The sequence below is a fragment of the Cucumis melo genome, chromosome 5 (assembly GCF_025177605.1).
Source record: "Cucumis melo cultivar AY chromosome 5, USDA_Cmelo_AY_1.0, whole genome shotgun sequence".
NCBI lineage: Eukaryota > Viridiplantae > Streptophyta > Magnoliopsida > Cucurbitales > Cucurbitaceae > Cucumis > Cucumis melo.
Genome location: NC_066861.1, coordinates 1,871,056 through 1,895,923, shown reverse-complemented (window position 1 = coordinate 1,895,923; position 24,868 = coordinate 1,871,056). Strand labels below are relative to the sequence as shown.

Sequence of the window (24,868 nt, the reverse complement as noted above, 5' to 3'; positions counted from 1 at the left end):
TACCATCCATCTGGGCTTGTCATGTGAGAAGTATCCTTTGGAATATTCCCTATTTCATTTGTCAAGTGGCAAATAATACACCACCAAGCTCAGCAAGAAGAAGAAGAAGAAGAAGAAGAAGAAGAAGAAGAAGAAACATTATCCCTCTTTTCACATGCTACAACCTCTAGTAAAAACACATCATCACCTAACGAAACAAATAACTTTTTAACAGTGAGGTTTCCAATGGTGGAAGATGAGAATTAATGTGAGATTTTTGTATGAACCATGAAATTTGATCATCACCGTTTTTTTATACACTACCACGTTAAGGATGATCATGGCTACCCCAGCTCCAAAGTAATAACCATATCTATCGTGTTCCTTGTTCTTCTCACACTGCGCTTAGTGGAGATAAAATCAAGATAAACATGAGCATCACTATATGAAAACAGAAAGTTAGATTTCATTTGATTTTTAGGGGTCATTAATAATGTAGAGAATTAAGAATAGGTGGATTTGTATTGAATGGGTTTGAATTTAAACAACTTCAATTACCAGAGATATCAACTTTGTATGTGTTTTGCTGCAGAGACAAAAGAACAAACACCACAAACTGTTCCATTAGATTATAGCAACATGAAATTATAATCAACAGGGATATGCCAAATTTCCAAAATAATGACAACCACCAAATCCATGCTTGTCATTACAGCCACCCGTCAATATTCCAATCCAAGAGACCAAAAGGAAAAGAGAAAAATCAGCTGGCCTAATTAATAAGTCTTACTTTCATTGTTTCTATCCATTGCCAATCTCGTGCATCCTCACCATCTCACCTTACTCTTCAGTTCACCTGCAAGAAGTCATTTCCCTTTGAGTTTTAGATTATTTATCTTTCAAAGCCAGCAATCCCAATTCTAGAGAGCCAAACCATGGCTGTCTGTAAAAGCCCTCAACACATCTTTGAAAACCAGTTCCCTGAAAACCAAACCCTTCTTGAGTCAGTCATGTCATCATGGAGCCAGAATGTTGTTAATCCTGTCAAGCAAACTCAGGGGTCTTCATTCTCTGAGGTATTTGGTGACCTCTATACCAAAGACGGTTTGTCTTCACAGTTACATGAGCCAAATTTATTATCTTCTTCCATAGATTCAAGCCAAATGTCAACAAACAAAAACCAGAACAAGAAGGAAAATAAGAAAGAAGAGTACCCTTTTTCATTCCCTCTTGGAAACAATCATTATTCCAGCTGCAGCAAGATTGATGTTGGGTTTTCCTTGGTGAAGTCAGAAAGTCTACAACTTTGTACAGAGGGATTGGGGTCAGAAAGTTCAGATGATGTCGAGGAGAACTTTCAAGTTGAGACGATCAAAGAAGAGAAAATGGTGAGTGCTTCTGTCAAGCATGTTGCATCTGGGACTTCAAGTGGGGAACTTAGGAGGTCAAGGACGAGTAGACAAGCTTTCCCTCCACCTTTATCTTTCATAGGAAAGAGTGCAAAGACAGGAGTTCGCTTCACTTCGTATAGACAAGATGGAAGGTTTGTCTTGAAAGAAATAAGAATTCCCACTCAGGAATTTCTACAAGCGCGTAGAGAGGATGGACGTTTGAAACTGCAAATTGTTCAACCGAATGATTATATCATGGAAGAGGATGATGAAGAATTTGAAGAGCACGATGATGATGAAGCAGAGAATGAAAAAATTGAAGAAGAAAATTAAGTTAGGAACGATGGTCAATCTTGGTTGAACTTGAAAGTGATAGCCTCGTCCATTGTTGTTCTGTGTAAGGTTCTCAACATTAGTTTTCCTTCCCAAAACATGGAAAGAAAATGGAGAAAGGGGGAAAAGGAAGTGAACAATTACTCTCCAATCTTCTTTCTCCTTTTGTGTATTAATCAAGAAAAAAATGTATAGAACTACAGAAATGGATCAGCTAAATATTCTTGGTTACAGATAGATACATGGAAGAGTTGCATTGCATATAGTTTCTTGAAACACAGAAGAAGTAACCAAGCAAACCATAAATTTATCATCACTTAAGTAAATTGTGCATTATTATTCAATCCTTGAATGGATGCATAAGCTCCAAAAGCAATTCCAGTTGGTGAACTATATATTATGTAATCAAGAGTAACAGAATTTTATTTCTCAAAGCTCCGAATTTCATATGTTCTAAATTATAAATAACCGATAGCTCAGCGAAGTTGAAAGATAGAGTTGTTGGGAATAACAAACCTGAATTAGGGGTTATAGTTTGTTGTTGCCTGGAAGAAGTAGAACACCATTTCAATGTAGCTGAAGTTAACATTCTCCCGATTGAAATGATGCATAATCCACATTAGATCAATATTAAACTACAGCAATCAATAGTAGATAGGTTGAAACTAATAGAGGGGAGTTTGATCCAACTTATCATTGGAAATTTGAGCTCGTCAGATGCAAAGTAGAAGCATCAGTTGAATTTAGTCTCTGCTCGTCAATGGACTTGGTCGATAATTCGTCATGACGAATAAACAAACAGATTCCTATACTGATCATCCAAAAACTACAAATCACAAACTTTTTAATTGAAAACACATATGAACTATTTTCTCTTTCACAGTAAAAGTAAATCGTTATAGGTTTCTTTAATCTACCTTACTACGATTTTTCTTTTGTTTGTTTTGGTTGAATGAATCTCAAGATCACTCCAAGGACATCTTCGATATGGAAAAAACATAATCTAACCGATATCAAGTATATGTCATCGACCTCGAAGTTAAAAGCTCTCCATCTTCTCCAACATAGTTTGTCCAAAAAAAAAATGATGCTTTCAAGACCATAGAACCCTGTCCAATAAGTGAAATGCATTAGCCATTAATTAGTGGAATAGACCTTTAATCTTGTGGGTTGCTCTTTCATCTTGTTACAACCAAGTGCTTGCACTGTACATTTTTGTAAAGGAGTTTGTTATGCTATCATCCATTATCTTTGTTTACAGCATAACCTTCGTGTTTATGGTGCTACTTTTACGCCCCTCAAATTATTTGTTGGGTTGTTAAGCTTCAACGTTCATATGCTGTTCTGCTTGATTTAGATCTTTTATTGGGAGTTTCATACTAGTTATGCCCCTTGAGATATGCATCTTTGAGCCATGTACTTTGGATTTTGTTAGGTGAATTTAATGGATTCTTACAACTCCTTTTGTAACTTTCCTAGTTCGTGTTTGTTTATGTCTTTAATTTTAGGTTGGTGGTTCGTTTTTTTAATGTTACAATCCAATATATTTGTATGCAAAATAGCAAACTAATTATTATAGGTGAAAAGTACTCGAAATAAGTGTCATAATGTAACCACCGACTTAAAAAAAATGTTAGAACTTTAATCCTCTAATAAATCATTGCCCTTCCTACTATTAAAAAAAAAAGTTATCTATTATGCATTTAATCATCAATCAATCATAAGCGTGAAATTGATAAAATTTAAGAAAAAAAATATATCATTTGAGCCAAGCAGTTATTATTATTTGAATTTTACGAGTTGACAAAATAATTCAACAATTAGTTCGTATATTAGTTAAACTCTTTTCGTGTGTTTCTTATTGAAATTAAAAAGTCCACGAAGATTTTTTCCATTTTGTTGTTGAAATGAGTGGATGAACTAACGAACCATTATTGGTGTATAGATACAAACCACTCACTTGGTTAGTATCTTGTACACCGTTACAATCGAATATAAAATATATATTGACTTTTTTCTTTAAACAAAAATTAAGATAAGTTGATTTGAACCAATAAACATAGGTCATTACTAATTAATAACCTCATCTAATATTTTTTGTACTAATTAACAGCTAGTGGTAAATTTGGGGTTAATATAAATTAAGCTTAAAGTAGAGCTATTCAAATTGTTTATTATTTATAATTATGAAAGGGCAAAAAGGTAAATAGAGATCTTTTAGGAGGGTGAATCCGTAATTTGAGTAGTTGGGGGGGGGGGGGGGGGGTGGGGGTGTGTTAATGGCCTATCCCTCAATAGCATGGAGCCCCAAAATCTCCCTTCAAGAAGGAGTCTAGGGTTCGTTCTTCATATTTTCTACGATTCTTCATTTGAAGCTCTCAATTTCGGCAGACCTTCTCTTAGTAATTTCGCTTAATCTTTTCACAGAGAGCATCTTTGGTACTCTTTTGCTCCTTATCTCATCCTTTATGTCTTTCTTCAATCTATCTTTTTCTCCACTATTCTCATGCGCGCTCTACTGTTTTCTATCTTTTGCGACTCGCTCTATTTCGCTGCCCCTCGTGTTGTTTGAACTCAAAACTTGCACCTTTTTCTTCTATACCCTGCATTTTATGATCCTTACACGGGTGGAATATTCTTAGAATACTTATTCAAGTAATGTCAAATTTGGGGTTATAATCTAATGGCTAATGGGTTTTCTTTTATGGAATAAGAATGCTCTTTGGAAAAGTGAAGGAAAATCATCTGAGGAATTAGTGAGGTTTTAACTTGGATTATTGTCCAACTGTCTAATATCTGAGACTTACAAAATTTAACATTTTAACGAGAAGATAGATTATATTCTGCATGTCTCCGTGAGGTGTGATACAATATATTGTATGTTAGATGTGAGATACTAGTGTGAGTAATTTTAGGTCTTCAAACCATGATATTTTGATTTTTGTAACTAACTAATTCCAAGATTGTTTAGGGTTTAACTGGCAAGCAAATTACTTCACCATGGGTGAATTATTTTCGTCCATTGGTAAGGGTAATTGAAAAATATATAAAATAAAAGAAACATCCGTGGCTGATAAGCGTTTTAGCACAGAGAAAGTATAATACCATCTTCCTCGCCCATACAATTGAAGGAAATAGGAACTATACCCATGGTTGGGCAGACGTCAAAACTACCCATGGAAGTCAAATTCTAACGTCGTTTACAATGCTCCCATGGAAAGGTAGCGTTTTGACGAAATGTCCTAAGTCTGTGTCACAAAGTGTGTTATAACTTAATTGTATTTGTTATAGCGTCTATGTAAAATATTTTAATCATGTCCAGTGCCCAAATTTTATTGGCACCCAACACTACGTCCCTTTTGCAGGACATGGGGGGGTGGCGGTGTTCATAGCACACCTCCTGTATGAAAGCTTTCATTGAGAAAAATGGAGGGTTTGTGTAGGTTGCCTAGACAATCCATGAGGGGGTTCTATCCCTTTAATTGCTGAGAATCAACTGGGAGGGGAAATACTGTTGTGAATAAATGCCTCGATTTGTTTTGTTGGAAAACTTTAGGGTTGCTCCATTTTGTAATGATTACTGATTTTAGATGTTTGCTTCTTTTTGCTACTTATTTAGTTTTTACCAGCTCAAGGTACTCTGTTTAAGTAAGATGATTTTTTAAAAGAAACTTATGTGTTATTTGTGAGATAAAGCTGAATGAGGATCTTTTGTATCTGATGTTATTTACTGATTGTTATGATGGCCTGGACGATATTCCCCCATCTGAGCACAATTTCTTTATTTTTTGCAGGGGTTACACAGATTGGTATGTTGTTTGGAACTGGTATATGTTTTTGTGAGATGGACAAAATTGATTCTCCATTTGTAGCAGCAGTCTCATTCCTTTTTTGTCTAAACCTTTTATATCAAAATTGTTCCATTGGATCTCATATGCTACTTTGTGTGGCATTGTTATGTCCTTGCATTAAAGTAAAGTATTCAATTGTCTCCATAATTTATTCTGCTGTCATTAACATTAGATTCGTGAGATATTCAGAAAATGATACCCCTTGAAAAAAGATGTAGAAAGCTAATTTGTCAAAAGAATTTTTTGGTATTGCAATCATTCTGATTTCAAGACATTCATATCTTTATGTTGTTTTGCACCACCTCCGTAATTCTCATTGTAGTCACTGAGAGACTCATTAAGCGGTCTTTTTCACGCTACTTGTGTTATAAACATTAGCCCTCTAGAAAAAAAGTCTTTCATATTTCAATCCCCTTGAGTCTATTCTCATGACAACTTTTCATTTCAGCTTCATATTTTTCTTCTCCATTTGGCCTTTCTTTTTGTTTCCTCCTCTCAGTAATTTTTTTATATCTCCCCATGAATTCTTCTGGCCTCTGTGCCTTCTTCACAGTTACTTTGCAAGCTTGTTTAATTAAATAAGATGCCAAGGGGAAAGGGGAATGCTTCATCTACTGCTAGGCCAGTTGAACCTGAAAAGCAGAATGAACCTGAAAAGCCAGGTGACTCTGATGAGAGGGTAGATCTTGATGTTGATAATGATCCTGAGGAGGTAATGGAAGAAGATGTTGAGTACGAAGAAGTAGAAGAGGAGGAGGAGGTGGAAGAAATAGAAGAAGTTGAGGAAGAGGAGGAAGAGGAGGAGGAAGAAGAGGAAGGTGATGAAGAAGATGTTGAAGAAGTGGAGGATGATGGAACTAATGAGAATGGAATTAATGTCCAAAATGAAACTATCAATGATGAGGATGAAAAGAAGAAACACGCCGAGCTTCTCGCTCTACCTCCTCATGGTTCTGAAGTATATGTTGGTGGTATTCCTCAAGATTCTTCTGAAGATGATTTGAGGAGATTTTGTGAATCAATAGGAGAAGTTACAGAGGTAAGCTCAGTTATATTTATTCTATAACCAGATATGGGCTTTTCACATGGACTAATAGAATTCTATTGTGACCAGGTTCGCGTTATGAGAAGTAAAGAATCAAATGAGAATAAGGGTTTTGCATTTGTTACCTTCAGAAGTGTAGAGTTGGCTTCAAAAGCAATCGATGAGCTGAATAACACCGAATTCAAGGTTTTCCTTTTTACTTTTGTTTGTAGTCTGCACATTAGTAAGTTGATAGATTAAGTGCAAAGTTGGAAGCTAACGTTGAAGCTTTGTAAATCCTTTGAATTTTTTTACAATCTTCCATGCCCTTTCTTCCCAATATCAAATTTTCAGTATTTTCATCCCCTGTTTCTCTCTGTGTGACATAGGGTAAGAAGATAAAATGTTCATCATCTCAAGCAAAGCACCGTTTGTTTATCGGTAATGTTCCCAGGAGCTGGGGTGAGGAAGATCTTAAGAAGGTTGTGACAGAAATTGGGCCTGGCGTTACTGCTGTGGAACTTGTAAAGGTTAGCATGACATAAATTTCATGTTCGATCTTGCTACATCTGTACAATGCTAAGTTCTTGCTCCATAATTGTACTACTCTTCCCTTTCCATAGACATAATAAAAGGTTTGTGCAACATAAACTGGTGCCTAATTTCGTAATTTGATACACAATTTTTGGTTGCAGGATATGAAGAATACTAGTAATAACAGGGGTTTTGCTTTTATTGATTACTATAATCATGCATGTGCTGAGTACTCAAGGCAGAAGATGATGAACCCAAAATTTAAGCTAGATGACAATGCTCCAACTGTTAGCTGGGCAGACCCAAAAAATGCTGATTCATCTGCTGCTTCACAGGTCTGGTTCAATTGCTTCTAAGTGTACAAATAATTTTTTCATATATAATATAGTAGCTACTGAATTTTATGTAATTATTTATAACTTATAAGCTCCTAATGGTTATGGACTATCAAATACAGTATATTTGTTCTAGAGATCATTATTTGTGACAACTCTCACCTGTGTGCAAGTTCATCGACAAAAAATTCCAAACGGGGAACTTATTTATTTACTATTATTATTTTATTATTATTATTATTTAATATTTAACTCAACAGTGGATTTTCCCCTCTTTTTTGGTCAATACAGGTGAAAGCAGTTTATGTCAAGAATTTGCCAAAGAATGTAACGCAGGAGCAGTTGAAAAAGCTATTTGATCATCATGGGAAAATAACAAAAGTGGTTTTACCTCCTGCAAAATCTGGACAAGAAAAGAATAGAATTGGTTTTGTACATTTTTCGGAGAGGTCTAGTGCTATGAAGGCTTTAAAAAATACTGAAAAATATGAATTGGATGGTGATTTCTCCAGAAGCTTTTCTAAAATTTTTCATTTTTCCCACCACCAAAGTGAGGCTGGTCTTTGATATCCATTTTTTTATTCTTATATATTAGGTCAAGTTTTGGAGTGTTCTCTGGCGAAGCCACAGGCAGATCAGAAGTCTGGAGGGTCAAATAGTCAGAAATCTGGATTGCTTCCTAACTATCCACCTCGTGTTGGATATGGCTTTGTTGGGGGTGCTTATGGTGCTGTAAATGCAGGATATGGTGCTTCTGGTTTTGGTCAGGTAAAAAGTTTGTGCGTTGGATTGACTGGAAGAAAAAGGTGTTTTTCAGAAAACCTCATTTTTATTTAAACACTTTTGATAAAAAAACGGTTTAAAATACTCTTTAAAAGCTATTTTGAGTGGTTGCTAAGCACTCCAATTCTTTTTTTTTTTCAAAATGACTTATTTTTTAAAATTTAACACTCTAAAATTGGTATGCCCATGTCTTGATAAGATCAACCTATCCATCTCTTTTTAATCCCTTGCGCGTGGCTGGTTGGCTAAGCGTATGGTTATTATTAGAGCTGTGGAGACTTTGAGTATGGTTATTATTAGAGCTGTGGAGAATTTGAGTGGTTTTGTGAATGAATGTTGCTTGCGAATGTAAGGGTACAATACAACAGAACTGGATTTGATTCTTCTAGTTCAGAGGGAGGAACCATTTGATGTTCTTAAATTATTCAAACTGGAAATTTTGTGGCTTTCTTTTAATCTGTTGGTTTAGAGATTATCATTCTTATCCTCTCTTCCCTTAAGAGATTTGGAAGAAATACCTTACCTCAATCCGTATTTGTACACGTTTATCATCTTGATAACTTTTCCTTGGCTAAAATTAGTCTGATTGTGCTGTTGCATTAGCTTCTGTGCCTTGGACATATGATTTAAAACATCTTTTACTTTTGTAAGTAGAAACAAAAATCTGATTGAATTGGTTTAAATCTGATTTTGCAAGTAGAAACAAAAAATCTGATTGAATCGATTTAAGTCGCAGCCGTTGATATATGGAAGAGGACCAACTCCTGCTGGCATGGCAATGATGCCAATGTTGCTTCCTGACGGACGGATTGGCTATGTCTTGTAAGTTCGTGCTTTTTTTTCTACACTTTCGACCTATATTATAACTGTATAGTGAATAATATCCGACTGTAGTGGACAATTCTTTCATTCGTTTTACTCCTGAGAGTTTCTGAAGTATAGGGATGTAAATCCTATTAAAGAAGTCCTATCTTTTAAAGTTCGCCTTTTATTTTGAAGCTTCTGTCCAATTGATTTCTCTAGTTGAAGCTATTTGAAAACTACAATCCATCCATCTTTTAGAGTAAATTGGCCGCATCTAATACTTTAGCTTCTGCTCTGATGGCTCGTGCTGAAAGCTGCTTCCATATCTCCTTGCAGGCAACAACCAGGATCACAAATGCTAACCCCTCCACCACATCCAAGAAGTGGCGGTGGCGGCGGAGGCAGTGGTGGCGGAAGTGGCAGTAAGAACAGTGGCAGTTCTAGTAGGGGGAGACATTCACATGACAGTGGCCATGGTGGTGGTCATGGTGGCCATGGTCGCAGGTATCGCCCATATTAGTTCTCGTCATTGAGTGTTCAGCCGTTCAACAAACAAGAAGGTTTCGGCCAGAGGTGCCGCCCCCTCTACCTAACATCTCGTGACCAGAGATTCTTGAGTATTGATAAAAGTGGAAGCTAGCTAATTTATGGGCTTTGTAATGTGTTTGTTAGTTTCATCGATATTTACTTAGGTTACATTCAAATTAATTAATGTGTTTTGCCCTCGGTTTTGTTCTTTTTCCATCCTACTTTTAAACAAGAAATACGTTTATCTCTTCTGTGGTAAAAATTATCTCAAATTTGAGAATGTGTATTGGCTTACATTGTAATAGCTCCATCGTTGCGTGAAAAAGGTACGTTTAAAACCGACTTTAGAACCAATTTGGCCAGGTAGAGCTAAAGATGTTTAACTCCGAGCAACTGAGAATAGTTAGAATTATCCTTCAACTATAAGATAGTTTCGACTCTAACGACTTTTTGAATGTATGGATGAAAATATTAATTAAGTGTACAAATCTAACAATTGAGGCCATAGAGAAAAGAATGTAATTTAGGGCATAAAGTTGAAAACGAGATTGCAATTTTGGTTTCAATTTGTTCATGTACAAAGTATATTTCTCAACAAAAGCCAAAAAAGACCTACCAGGGTTTAAAATAGAACAAGTTCCAGTATAATCGAGCCAACTCCATGCTTAAAGATTATTTTTGTAATTTAACCCATCATTATATTTGTAATCCATCTTTCAATGGGTTGAATAAAAAGGTTTCATGATTGACAAGTTATCGATCAAACGTCTATTGCACGTTTCTCTGGACTTCAAGCAACAAACAATGATACAAAAATATCTTTAGACCTGGCAACCATAAAGAAAATTGTAATTGAAATAAAATTGTTTTTTATCGAGCATATTTAAACTTATTATTATTATTACTGTTATTGTTACTGTTATCTCTACATCTAAAGGTCAAGTGGTATCGGCATCTGTAGTAGTAACTATAAAGATATTAAAATTGCAAATATTTTAACTCTAACATTAGCAATAATGATAGTCACGACGGTAACAGAAATGATAGCTATTGCATTTTCACAGGGTAAATGTAACCTAAATGTCTTTGCATCCTAACCTAACAAAAAGAAACGCAGTAAACAAATGAACTAATAAGGTATTGGGGGGAACTCTCTTAACCAACCATGCTAACAAAGAGATACAGAACTTGCTAAAATGTGCAGCTGCCGTTCACAATATACAACCTGCAAGTGTAGGATATTCTAGAAGATTCGCATAAAATCTCATAAATTGGTTCTTTCTAATTTGAAAATAAATAACGTACAAGTGTAGAGTAACCTCATTTCAAGTACCTAATTAGAGAAACAGACCATGTTTCTCAGTTATCACTGGCCTCGTTTTCATCCTCATCTTCATCATTATCATCATCTCCAACGCCATCTATACTTTCACCATCTGTACCTTCAACTGTTGGCTCTTCTACCTTCCTTTTCTTTTTCACTTCTTTTTCTCTTGATGCAGCTGCCTTCTTTCCAGCATTCTTGCGTCTGAATTCTGTATTCAGCATGATGAATAAATCGTTAAAAGGGTCCAGCTAGCTTATCTTAAAACAAATCTTGGATAATTATGAGCATGAATTGGCGAACACGAGATTGGAAATCATAGCTGGCAGAGGTTAGCATTGTTCACATTTTAAACAAACTACCTTTGACATAATAATTCATACTATCACATGACCCTTTCTCACCTAATAATAAGCAAGCAACAATGACAACATAATGCTAATCAAGAGAACGGATAAGACAGTATGTACGCAGGGAACTTGAATTGCAGCATTAAGAATTTATGCATCTCTCCATCCAAAAATGTAAAGTGTGATCAGACTCGATATTGATCCTCAAATATGGTATCCAACTACGAAACAAAATCAGAAATAGTTTAAGAACGTTGTCAAATACCACTATTCCAGAATTCCATAAACAAGGTTTTGTTTTACACCTCAGCAAACAGATATTCTTGCTCACTTTACATACTCTTTGGAGTGCTTTAAGTATGTAGTTCTAAAAGAAATCCAGAAAGTAAATCCCAACTCTTACTCATTGCAACATAGCAATCGATATCTCAATACTCAATAGCAGTTGTACATACTGGTAAATAAAACGACATCAAACTAAAATTTCGAAGAATTTGTACACACTTGAAGATTTATTTTGTAGGAGCTTGTTCAATCTAATCAAATCATATAATCCTTTAATAAAGGTATGCATTAGTTCTTTGAGCTCGCCAGCTCCTCTCAGAATCGAATTTCAATAAAGTAAAATTAAGAAGAACCTGAGTTGAATTTCATGCAACGTTCTTATATTACATGCGTAATTCAACTACAGAAACTAAGGGCAGCCATTCAAACTTGCATTAAATATTCATGTGCCCATGTATCCACCTTTTACATTGTTAAATATTAGAAAATGCAGGTTCCAGGATGTCCCTCGAGATGGTGCCTCTTTTGGGTTGATAATATGAACTTTCATTTTAAAAAAAGAAGAAATAATATATATCAAAAGAACCAAAAGAACAGCCTAAGGGCAGGGGCAGAGGGAACCACTCTCGCAAAACTAAACAAAAAAGACCTAATTGGCAATGAGAACAGTAATTTATGTATCTTACAAAGAAAGTGAAGTCATTTGCTTTTTCCAAGATAGGATCCTCAACATTGAACGCCTGTCCTATCCTTGCAATAGTGTCAAATTCACTTATCTTGTATATTTGAAATGATAAGGATTCGTCTTATAATGTCAGCGTCCTCTTTGCATATGGATTTATTAAACCACACTACTGAGTGTTACCGAAATTTGTCTAAAGTCGAGATCGTACGTCTAGCAATGCAACGCTTTTTAAGGCAGGGAAATCAAGAAAATCCATAAAGACCATTCGGAAACCGAATAGTGAAAAAAGGGTAAGCAGATAGGATTCATGTGTTTAACTAAAGAGCAACCGGATATATTGGTTAAACACAGCAGTGGGAAGCTCACTCACCATTGAGGGAGGCCTTTAGAGGCCTAACCAATTCTGGAAACTCCATATCTTCTAAAGCTTTCAATACATCTTCCGCCTTAATCGTCTGCCTCTTTGATTCCTTGCATATATCATTCGCCCTGCTTAGAAATCTACCAGTTAATACAAACAAAATAATTAACTAATACAAAACAACATTTTCGTTAACCCAAGCGCCATAACAGCAACAGATTTATCTCTTGAATCTGTTTCGTTTTCATTTTAAAGGCAGACATCAGAGAAACAACGAGCCCTAATTTCGAACATCAGAATAGATAGAATTTCATTCAGAGCTAAACATATTAAGGCAGATTTCGGAACTTACGTAGCGGAGAGGTAATGGATGAAGATTCGAGCGCTCTCGCAAAACGCAAGAAGCGAGTCTTTGTTGACGGAGATGTCCTGGTCACGAGAGCACTGAGAAAGCTTCTCTTTGACCACTCGACGAACTATAGTCTTTGGAAGCTCTTCAATTCCGGCAACTATTTTTTTCTCCATCTTTCTCTACTTCCTTAACGCTATCTCGGCGTGTTCTTCTTCTTCTTCTTCTAGGTTCTTCGGCGTCAAGAGTGCCGGCGGCCTCCTCGAATCTGTTTCCCGCCATTATTATCGTTCCGGTAGTTTTCGGGTCACGGCGGCCCGATCAATTTTGTGGGCTTTTTTCTTCTGTAATCTTACGTGATAATAACGAAGTCGACATGTCGTCCACTCTTTAATGTTGTTGAATGCTAGCGCGGCCCAGTGGTCTGGATAAATGGGCCGAATTAACACTATCTTATTGGGCTATATAACACATCATGGTTACTAGCGCGGCCCAGTTCTTTTTTTTTTTTTTTAAAGTCAAAACCCTAAATTACTTATAACTAATAAGGTAAATTTATATGAATATTTCCCTAGTCACCATGATGACCTTTTAGTTAAATATTGACCTTTTTACCACTAGGTCATTCCATAATGATATATGAGTGTATATATATGATAATTATTTATAAAAAATTTTATTTACATTTAAAATGAATCTCGTATATATTTGAAATAATATAAGTAAGAAACGAAAGAGAATAGGTTGAAGTTGGTAGATTGAATGTCATTCACTTGGTGAAAAAGAGTGCAATTTATGGAGAAAATAGTCGATTCAAATATTAAATAATAAAAAAACAAGGTTATAATAGTCCAAAATTATCGTTGAAATAATTCAAATTTAAAGTACATTCATGAAATATATGGTTCAAAAGAGGATCTTTCAGGTAAAATATCTCTTATTAGTACTTAAGGCTATGTTTACCTTACATAAGAGGTAATCCACTAGTGATAGTGTTTAAAAAGAAGATTCCAGTTGATTATTTTTGTTGTTGGTTTACCTACGTTTTGTAATGAATTTTGAGATCCACTTCAAAATTTGTAATCAAATCGTAAGTGTTGCTCAATTTGATTGTGATGAAAAATTACATTGGACTAATTGCTTTTACCATTACCTTATAGATATTGTTATTGTAATAGATTGATAATAGTGGTGCCTATTACGATTAAAACCCCACAATTCTAGATTTTTAATACAAGTTTTGATGACGATAACGGTAACGATCTTTCAGCAAGTTGGAAAGAACAAACCATAAGATTCCATTATCTTATAAATCTCATAAGTAAACACGATCAAAACAATTAATCAAGCAATTCATCCATCAATGAAATCTCATCGTAGATTTGGTAAACGTGGCCTAAGCATATACAATATTTGGATCTACTTTATATATATATATATATATATATATATATATATATAATATGTTTGGAGTATAGTGCTCATATTTATGTTAGAGCAGAAAACCTACCCTCTAGGGTGTACCTGAAGTTTTAACATATTAAATTCAATATTGAAATGTCCAAATTTATGGTAGGATGTTAATTATTGGTAACATTTTTTATAAAAAGGGAAACAAAATAGAGTTTAGGGTACTAAAATTAAGATTTATTAAAAAGACATGGAATAATATTTAACAAAATCGAAAAAAAGAAATAGTGTTTTAACATAATATATAATAAGGAATTCTATTTTTAGTTTTTTATTTTTAAAATTTATACCTGTTTTATGTTTAATTTGTCAATCATTTCTCTTGCTTAAAGCAATATATTGAATTCTTAATGATTAAATTGTAAAAATAAAAGCAATTGCTTGATTATTTAATAAAATATTACTAAAAATTATCGTGGAAATTTTCAAAAGCCAAATGGTTCTGAAATTAAGAAACCTAAATTTTTCTTGGGTGAAACTAAAACATAGCTCTTAAAATAATTGTTGTCGGCTTTGCTTTTTGAAAAATGATATGTGAAAGGAAAAGTAAAATAGTGTTTGGTAAAATTGAAGAAAAATTATCTAACATAAACCTAGACGAAATGACGTAAAAATGTGTAGTTTTGTGACATAATTGCATTGAATACAATATACCTAAATTGAAATATTCATATTGAAATAAACTCTCCATCCACATGGTCACATTTGTTTCGACATTATGAATTTTTAATCAAATAAACGTTTTCATCTTATGCATGTCGACGTAGCTAATACACTATTATTACACCACAATAATTAAATCTTCCTATCTATTACTTTACCTTTGTTGATTTCTTTATCCTTGCTGAGGAGAAAATATCTAAGATTTAATGCAGAGGACGTTGCTTGTAAATATCAATTTACAGAGTGAGAGAAGAGTAAGAAAGAGATAATGGCTCACTTCACGGAGAGTTGGTGTTTGGGTCATTGATGTTCGTTTAAGGCTGACACCAACTACCAAGAAAAGTCTTTTTGGGGACCCTTATCATTTAAAACTTACACACACCATTATTATATATATGTGTGTGGGTGGTTTAATAAATATAAGTTGTTGGTGTAGAAATTAGGGCATTTTACAGTGAAGGGAGATATTGATTTTTCATGGCAATTCCAAGCTTGGTTAGAGCAGCACTTGTGTTGGGAGTGGTTGTTGTTGTTGCTGCTGCTGCCGCCACTGCCAGTGTTGAACTTGCAATTACCACTGATCACTATATTCTCAAAGGGAAGGTCCTTTGCCTCGACTGTCATGCCTCTTATGATCTTGCTGGTATACACACAACTTCTCTTTTCCCCCTCCTCTTGTAGTTCCTTATAGATTGTTTAGCATGCGATGTTTACGTATTTTCAAAAGGTTCATTTTGATGAGAAAAAATTGTTGTTACTGTTGTACCCATAACCTAGATTAGAGTACAATATGTTTTTTTTGTTCAAAATGCTATAATGCTTTAAAAAGTGAATATTTTGGTCTTCTAGTTTCCAATTTTAAAGAATAAGAAAGGGTTTCTTTTTAAATGTTAATGACTAAATTGAACAAAAATTAAAGATAAAAGTTCGAACATGTATTTAATGTACAAAAATATTAGGTGTAGTACAGGTTATATCCAATTAAAGTATATGAACATAAAAAAACCAAATTTTTTTAAACTTTTAGAAAAAATCAAAAGGTTATCAAACATAATATAGTCCATAATTGACTAAAAAAGTTATGAGTACGAAGTGAGAGATTCAACGAGTTGATGCTTTTTTACCAATTTAATTAAAAAACAAAGCAAATAAAAAAAAAGTGATAAAATGATTATATTATCCTAACACTTTTGAATAGGACAATGATTAGGTATACCTAATTTCATACCTCTATTTTTTAGAACTAAAATAATCATTAAAAAAACAAAAATGGTCCTTTGATAAATTCCAAATATTTGAAGCCCGGATCTAAGTATTTCTTTTCCTAGAAATATGTAAAAATCCATTGTTCCCTACAATCATATCAAACTCTTTTAACTTAAAAGTGTGTCTCTAACATAAATCCTCACTCTCTAATCAAGGTAAAACAATCATTGTTAAACAATTTAGAGAATTAATTCACAAATTAGTTTCTTTAGTACGAGACAAATCTCCAATTTTTAGAGGAGGTCATGCCAATAATCAACAAAAGAAAGATGAAGGTTATACTCATTTAATGTAGTGTATAAATAATTAATAATTCTCCACTTCATAGTCACAATTTCAAAGTTTCGGTCCTTTTCAATTTTCATTCACTTGAAGTGTTGACGCCAAAATTATGTCTTTAGGGATCGTTGTGATGGCGAAGTGCGAAAAGGTTGGGAAGGTAGTTACAGCAACGACGGCCAAAGATGGGGGTTTCGAGGCCGAGCTGCCTTCAGATGAGTGCGAGGCCAGGCTCGCCGGCGGTCGGAACCAGCTCTACGCCGCCACAAAAGACATGGTAGCTGGAATCGTGAAAGGCGTTGGTGGGTCCGATGAAATCTATGGCATCTCCACTCCGTTGGCGTTTTGCAGTTCTTGCCGGTGCCGGTCGATCGGCGCCAGTAGTACTGAAGCGGAGAAATACTGCAAAGTCGTCGCCGGGAAGTTTGGATCGTCGAAGACCTTCAACCTGCCTCTGCCGCCGGAGTGGGGGATGGCCCCTTCAAGCTATTACTTTCCTTTCTTCCCTATCATTGGCATCCCTTAGATAATATAATTTACACTAATTTCTTTGCTTTTCTAGTAGTGTGTTGTTGATAATGATACATAAATATATGTGTGTGTTTATGGCAATTAAACTTTAATGTTAATGTTTAGATACATATATATGTGTGTGTGTGTATTTAATGGGTTTTTTTTATAAATAGTTTGGTGTCTTTGTCTTCAAATATTTGTTTTCCTTTTTTGATTTTTTCTAACCAACTACACATTAGCATGCAAAATTAGAGGTAGATTTACTCTTTTTACTTTTTAATCAGAAGTTTAAAATGTTTAAAATGTCGAACAAATAAACATAGTTCAATCGATATTATAATTATCAACTTTGAAGCATTGAGTATAATTAGAATTTAAAATTTTCGTACAATATTTTTGAAGTATTTTTGTTATACAGTTGTAGGATTAAAGTGAATGGTATCATTTTTTTTTTTGTTCACTCAATTAAAATATTAGTGAATTCCATACTAATAGTAGTGGGTAATCGTTATAATATTAAAATTTCATTAACATGACAAAGTATGTTTCTTTATATCATATAAAAATGTACAAAACACAAAAATAAACATCAAAGTATTAGTAATATAAATTTAGTATATATAATAGATATGTTTACTTACATAAAAATAGTAAAATGATTATTTACTAATTAATTTTATTTGAATCTATAATTTTCCTAAAAATATCCAACGAAATCGACATTTTATTGATATATCCGTTGAATTAAATTTCTACAAAAATTAATATCTCAATATGTCTTTCTTAAGTCGATATTTTAAAACTTGATCATAATTTGTTTTTTTTTTTAAAACAAGATGATATAGATACAGAATAAATTTAGAGAGAACAAAAATACTTTGACACTCAAAAACAAATTCTTTTCCAAAATTAAAATATAACAATAAATTTATCGTAAAAAGTAATAAAATAAACGTAAATACAAATATAACACAATTTCTGCAATAGACTATTATATGTGTCTATCACGATACAAATAAACACACGTACTGATATAAGTGTAGATAAATTGAGAAATTTTATTATAATTATAAATATTCTTTTTTTTTTTACAGTTTTATCATTTAAGATAAAATTTCTACCCCTAATTAGATTATTAATATTGAATTTTTTTAATTAAAATTATATTTATTTAAATAACTCTTAAATGTTAATTTTCTAAGAAACAATGATGAATTACTTTTAATATTAGTAAAATTTTCTCCATGCAACCATACCAATACTATAACATATTAAAAGAGGTAAGAACGGGTCCTCTCATAAATAAATTTAATTAGATGGGGCACGTGCCACGCGGCTCGAGGTGCACGTACCACGCCTTCTCCGCGCTTTCTACGCTTACTTTGGATTATTTCTCCAATCCTTTTTTTTTTCTTTTTTATTTCCTTGATGTAAGAAAAATAAAATGGTTTAGTTTTCCAAATTAAGCTTTCAAGTTTGGTTTACTAAATTTAAATTTTAATGTCAAACATTAATATAAATCAAACCACTCAACCCTATCTATCTGACCTTCAATTGCATTCAACGGTAAATTTATAATTTGGAAAAAAAAATACGAGTGTGATGTCTATCACACGATTCAATATTTAGCAAAAGAGATACAACAAGCTAGGGACGTCGATGAAGGAAAAGAATTTATCTCCCAAATTAAGACTTCATTCAAGATTCTATTCTCAATTTCTTCCTGTGAATTTATAATGATGTATTTATAGGAAAAAATATGATGAGATGATTCTTTCGTAATTTTAATAAGTTATATAACAACTTATATAATTAAAATTTATTTTGTAATTAATCTTCTTTTGGCATATTTTCTCGTATCTAAATTCACGTATAACAATACTAATTATTTGTCCAAACGTTTGTTGATCTATTTTCATTTTTAAAAAGATGTAATTAATGCTTAATATAACTCTAAAATATTTCAAAATTATTTAATGATTTTTGGATTTTAAAATTTGTGTCTAATAAATAACATTTTTTACACCCAACACACAAATTCTATTTTTTTTTTTTCCCTGGTACATCAATGTATCTTAAAATATACTATGTTCATAGAATTATTAAACATATTTTCTTTATATGTCGAAACGTTTTTTTTTTAAATAAATACTTAAACTATTTAACAAGCCAATTCAAAAACTTAATATTTCAATAGTTTTATTCCCAAATTAAGTCTTGATCATATTTTTTTTTCTTTTAATGTTTGCTTAATTGATCGAAATTTAAGTTGTGATTGAGACTTGCATGAAATAGTTAAAATTTTAAATATAATTTAATTAAAAATAATATTTTACGTAATTTGGATGTTGAAAATTGGGATTCATGAAGTCGATAACATTCTTGTTTATGTGATACCAATATGAATGTGGAGGAACTATTTTTTCCATCGGTTGACAATTAACAGTTAGCAAATCCTTTCACCCCTATGCTATAATAATAACACAATTTCACAAATAATTTAAATAAAGAGAAAATATCGTTTTACTCTTATTGTTTTGGGTTTAGTTTCTCTTTAGTCATTAGTATTAGAAAGACATAGTACTTCGACTCATTGTCTAATTTAGTTTAATTAGTTCCAGTGTCATATCATTGAGAACGTTAGTGATTCCTATCTTTGTACAGTAATCTTGTCTTTTCACTATCAACGATCAAATAGAAACCAAGTCTTGAAAAAGGAGACTAGAAGGATACTATTTTTCCAAAAATAAAGGTTGAAAATGGACCAAAAGTCTGATCTTTGATATATGGCTAAAATGTATAATTAGAAGAAAAGGAGCTAAGAAAAATAATGACATAAGTGTTTTGGGCAAGAACTATTTAATATTATAATAGCAATTTTTTTTTTTGCTAACAATAAATATTATTTCGTGTATTCTTCAATTAATTATGGTTAATACTATTTGAAAATCTTCTCTTTGAGTATAGCTTTTAATATTTTACATTCATAATTTTTTTATTCCTTACTACCACGTTTACTATTTTCTTTTCAAGCTAAATTAATTTACACCTCAAACAAATATTATCATAACCCAAACTAAACTAATATACATCCTAAAGGTCTAAACACAAATTATTGTAATAATCCAACTAGAATAATTTAGAACCATAATAACTAGTTCCTTCGAATTTATATCAACGTAAGTTATAGAGCGTTGAATATTTTTTTTTCTCATTTATATATATCTTGTTGGGGAACTTTCATAGATATAACAAAGTAGTAAAATATATATCTTGTTGGGAAACTTTCATAGATATAACAAAGTCCATAAAGTTGGTTATTTTTAAATATTTCAAATTTGCTCTACCGTCTTTCTTCTACTCTTCGTTTGTTTCATCGTCTTTTTTTTTTCCTCTCTTTCATCTTTGTCTGTTTCATCGTCTTTTTTTTTTCTCCAGATTGTTATTTGGTTCATCGTGTATCAAATATAAATATAAAAGATCTATTTTTTTCAAACTTGTTTATTTGGTTGTTTAAGATTGTGTACTAAATATAAAAGACTAAAAAAAATGACAATTTAGGTAGCCAAATTTAAACAGTCGTGTAAAAAAAATATAGTCAAATCTAAATGATAAGAATCCTAAAAAAATCGTTTAGATTGGGGTAGGCAAATCTAAACGACGTGTACAAATGGAAAAATATAAACAATCGAAAAGAATTTTTTTAAAAATTATTTAGCCAATCTAAACGATGGTGTACCAAATGTTTAAACGATCGTGTATCAAACAATAAACAAATCTAAACGATCGTATACCATATATATTACGCGCGTTGTTAACGATGTGGTTGACAGAGCATTTTTGGTATTTTTCATATAGTGGGTCTGTGAGTTTTCTTCGATTTTGGAATTGTTCTATACAATGTAAATATTTTGTCGCTTTGTTATATTTTTTAAAAAACCCTTATCTTGTTGGTATTTATGAATATTTTCCATCGACTCCTAACCACCAATTATTTTTTAAAAAAAAACTATAATAATAACTCAAAAGATTTGAAATTTCTTGCATAATATTTGAAAGAAAGACACAACTCTATTTTGAATTGTTATTTTTGGTAGATTTATGGATTTTGAATTTCTTTTAAGACAATTTTTTTTTCAATTTTGCTTACAACTCTTCAAACTTTAACATCTTCTTACCCAATCCAAACGATTCTTATATTTTCTTTTTTCAACACTCTATATCGAAGATACATACATACTAAATATATGTTTGCTTTTCGTACATTAAAAATAAGAATGTACGTATTTTTCTAAAATAGAGACTAACTCCAAGACATATATCGATGTAATAATACATAAAGAACTTAAATATATAAAATAATTAGTAAAAAAATGGATATTATAAATACCAATCACCAAACAACACATATTTTAGAAAAACAATAGAATAATACAATGAAGAAATTTCAACTTTACACGTACGGCTGCCACTGTAAGATTCTCTTTTGCCTTTTTTCTTCGTTGAGTATTTCTTCTTTTGCGCCTTTAGTTGCCACGGATTGCAACCACCATCTAGCTAGTGGACATTTGCACGACCTAATATTATATGAGGCCAAGAATATATGAAAATAATAACAACAAAAGATATGGAAAAGTAAGCAAAATTGACTTTTGTTTTTATTGTTATTATTTATTTAAGGCAAAAAAAAAAAAAAAAAAAACAATATCAAAGACGACCGCAACTACAAACCTAAGTCGAGAATATACTATCTTGAAAAACATCCTTTCATTTAAAAAAAAAAAAAACAATTGTATCGTTTTCTATGTCCTCATGATAAGGACAACGTTATTAGAGAAAACATCCTTGATGTTGAAATAATTAGCAAAGAGTGAGAATAAACTAAAAATCAAAGGAATTGGCCACAAGGCTAATACCGTGACACACGAGAGCAAGAGTCCTCGACGAGAAAATTGGATCATTTGGCCTAGTTCATAATCATTTACTCTCTCGATCCATTGGCTTGTTTCCTATACTCTTCTAACTCTTACATGATTGTCATGCATCCCTTTGGTTTTGCCCTAAAAATCTACCCTCGATCTCATAATTAGTCTAAAAATAATAACCCATAAACCATTATTATTCTACATTCTCCAGAGATATATATATATATATATATATATATATATATATATATATATATATATATATATATATATATATATATATATCAAATAACAAATTCAAGGTCAAGGGAGACGACAAAATTATTTAAAATATTTTTAAAATATAACAAAATTTAGTATTTTATATTGATATTATAATAAATACTAGTAGACTATAATCAATATCTAAATTTTACTATATTCCATAAATGTTTTTAGTTCAATTAGCCTCAAATCTAAAGAAGAAGAAAAAAAAAGTCAAAACAATTATATTTTTTGGAATAAGTTTTAAAAGAGATTAGGATATTAATTAGGTTTTTGAATTTGTTTAAGAAAAGATAGTGGAAAAGGTAGAATTAATAAACGTAAAAGATAAAAGAAAGAGATGAGTGGTGGGAAACGCGTTCAATGGGGCAGCCTAAGAAAAAAGATTGATTACATCAAATATATAACATTAATATATATAATATATCAACACAAGTCAACAACTAGTTAGAACCGTGTGAAAAAATTTCCACAAACATAGACAGTACGGAGTCCCAGACTTTCTAATTTCACTCGGCAATTAATTCCACCATCTCTCTCTCTCTCACTCTCATCTAATCTTCTTATATATATATATATATATATATATATATATATATATATATATATATATATATATATATATATATATATATATATATATATATATATATATATATATATATATATATATATATATATATATACACACGTACGTATATATAACTACACAATGTATGTAATCAATCTCTAATTAACAGATAAAAAAGAAAATGGATCATGAGGCAATTCGTGAAGAAGAAGAAGAAGAAGAAGAAGAAGATCAGATTCTACCGGGGTTCCGATTCTTTCCGACGGAAGAAGAATTGGTACTGTTCTATTTGCACAACCAACTTCAGGGGTGGCGTAAGGATATCCACCGTGTGATTCCGGTGGTTGACATTTACGAGATCGAACCATTCAATCTCTCAAGTACGTACAGGTCAATGTACTTATAACAACAATAAGTTAGTCGTAATTAATTAATGTGATTAGTTTTGGTGCAGGGTATTCAGGAGAAAGGTGTAGGAGGGACAGTGAGCAATGGTTTTTCTTTGTGAAGCAACAAGAGCGAGAAGCGAGAGGAGGGAGAGCAAATAGAACAACGTCGTCGGGCTCTGGGTATTGGAAGGCGACGGGGTCTCCGACTTACGTGTACTCGTCGGAGAATCGGGTGATTGGAGTTAAGAAAACGATGGTGTTTTATAGAGGAAAAGCTCCGACGGGAACTAAGACTAAGTGGAAAATGAATGAATATAAAGCCATTCAAGACATTATTCCTCCTCATTACCCTTCCTCTTCTACTCCCATTCCTCAGGCAAGTTTATCTTATTCTCCTTTTAATAGAATACTTATCCTTTATTATTATTAATTAGTTAAAAATAATAATGATTTTGGTCCCTAAACTTTCAGTTACGACATGAGTTCAGTTTGTGTCGAGTTTATGTGGTGTCAGGAAGTTTTCGAGCATTTGATCGACGGCCATTAGAAGTTTACAATCGATCAGTACTATAAAACAAGATCATATATACACACGACAACCTTTCTTTTACATTTGGATTATCTCATGAATCCAAGATGGTTGATCATTTTTTTTTCTATTTTGTGATAATAATAATGACAATACCCAATACATCCATTTTTCTCATTTGTTTTTTCACCATGAAAATAAAGCAAAAAGGAGTCGTTATAATTAATTATGTACGGAAGTTGACTGATTAAAATAAAAGTATATTATTTTTTTTTCTTCGTTCTTTTTGGAAGCACAATCAATAATAATTCAATTGTGTGCGTTTGTTTTTAGTATAATTTTATGTAAAGTTATTAATTCCCCAATTATGGTCTATATATATCATATTTATTAGTTGATGATTTTTGTTACATGATGCTAATGCATAAGATCATTACATTAATACCTCTCTAAAGAAAATGCTTGATATTAATGTAGTGAATTTATATATCTGTTTTCAAATACAGTAGGGATGGGAATTATTTCATGGTTGCTAACACTAAGTTTTGTGTTCCAAAAAATTTAAAAACACTCCATTCAATTTTTCAAATTTTATGTGATGGAATTAATAATTTTATAGAAGGAGAAGAAAATATTAAGACGCATAAAAGAAATAAATAAATATGATTACCATGTGAATTAATTTTAAGAGAAAGGTTGTCGGTATAAATTAAATTGAGAAATGTATTTGAATATATATATATATATATATATATATATATATATATATATATATAGACTTAAGAAAACGTTGAGGTGACTCATCATTCGTCATTAGGGATGTCAAAAGAAAAGTACAAACAACTAAAGCAAGCAATGCAACAATAATGAGTAAAAAAGGAAAGAGACACGTGAGTCGATAACCTTCAATTCAATGATATACCACCTACGTGTGAGAGTAGTGTGTTCAGGAAAGATAATCTACTAATCTGAGAAGGGAATAGAAAAGATATTAGATAAATATATTTAGAAAAATATTTTGCAGGAAAATCTACTGGTATCAAAATTGGATGTTAAACCTTTATTTGAGACGAGTGAATGAAT

General features: G+C 32.2%; 5 protein-coding genes across 7 annotated transcripts; 4 read left to right on the top strand and 1 right to left on the bottom strand.

Moving 5' to 3' along the window:
- The first annotated feature begins 914 nt into the window (after positions 1 to 914).
- Positions 915 to 1,703, top strand: LOC103491419 (protein FANTASTIC FOUR 3). The gene has a single exon (XM_008451356.3). The coding sequence runs from the start codon at positions 915 to 917 to the stop codon at positions 1,701 to 1,703; it is 789 nt and encodes a 262-aa protein (XP_008449578.2).
- Positions 1,704 to 3,992: 2,289 nt separating this feature from the next.
- Positions 3,993 to 9,856, top strand: LOC103491420 (heterogeneous nuclear ribonucleoprotein Q). Of its 2 annotated transcripts, none has more exons than XM_008451357.3 (10): positions 3,993 to 4,142; positions 5,498 to 5,512; positions 6,108 to 6,593; positions 6,669 to 6,785; positions 6,968 to 7,108; positions 7,274 to 7,447; positions 7,739 to 7,946; positions 8,043 to 8,215; positions 8,967 to 9,052; positions 9,371 to 9,856. In XM_008451357.3, exons 3-10 carry the CDS (start codon positions 6,138 to 6,140, stop codon positions 9,552 to 9,554), a joined length of 1,539 nt encoding a protein of 512 aa, XP_008449579.2. In that variant the 5' UTR covers positions 3,993 to 4,142; positions 5,498 to 5,512; positions 6,108 to 6,137; the 3' UTR covers positions 9,555 to 9,856. The 2 variants fall into 2 exon arrangements, with proteins under 2 accessions (XP_008449579.2, XP_008449580.2); XM_008451358.3 differs by having other exon boundaries at positions 4,014 to 4,142; positions 5,498 to 5,530.
- Positions 9,857 to 10,594: 738 nt separating this feature from the next.
- On the bottom strand, positions 10,595 to 13,256 carry LOC103491421 (DNA polymerase II subunit B4). Of its 2 annotated transcripts, XM_051085135.1 has the most exons (4): positions 12,920 to 13,256; positions 12,577 to 12,695; positions 10,896 to 11,097; positions 10,595 to 10,787 (listed from the first exon to the last, which is right to left on the bottom strand). In XM_051085135.1, exons 1-3 carry the CDS (start codon positions 13,090 to 13,092, stop codon positions 10,922 to 10,924), a joined length of 468 nt encoding a protein of 155 aa, XP_050941092.1. In that variant the 5' UTR covers positions 13,093 to 13,256; the 3' UTR covers positions 10,595 to 10,787; positions 10,896 to 10,921. The 2 variants fall into 2 exon arrangements, with proteins under 2 accessions (XP_050941092.1, XP_008449581.2); XM_008451359.3 differs by having other exon boundaries at positions 10,595 to 11,097; positions 12,920 to 13,253.
- Positions 13,257 to 15,263: 2,007 nt separating this feature from the next.
- On the top strand, positions 15,264 to 17,301 carry LOC103491422 (uncharacterized). Its single transcript, XM_008451360.3, has 2 exons — positions 15,264 to 15,692; positions 16,717 to 17,301. Exons 1-2 carry the CDS (start codon positions 15,527 to 15,529, stop codon positions 17,118 to 17,120), a joined length of 570 nt encoding a protein of 189 aa, XP_008449582.1. The 5' UTR covers positions 15,264 to 15,526; the 3' UTR covers positions 17,121 to 17,301.
- Positions 17,302 to 22,987: 5,686 nt separating this feature from the next.
- Positions 22,988 to 24,056, top strand: LOC103491423 (NAC domain-containing protein 90). The gene is made up of 3 exons (XM_008451361.3): positions 22,988 to 23,247; positions 23,322 to 23,632; positions 23,728 to 24,056. Exons 1-3 carry the CDS (start codon positions 23,049 to 23,051, stop codon positions 23,827 to 23,829), a joined length of 612 nt encoding a protein of 203 aa, XP_008449583.2. The 5' UTR covers positions 22,988 to 23,048; the 3' UTR covers positions 23,830 to 24,056.
- The last annotated feature ends 812 nt before the right edge of the window (positions 24,057 to 24,868 follow it).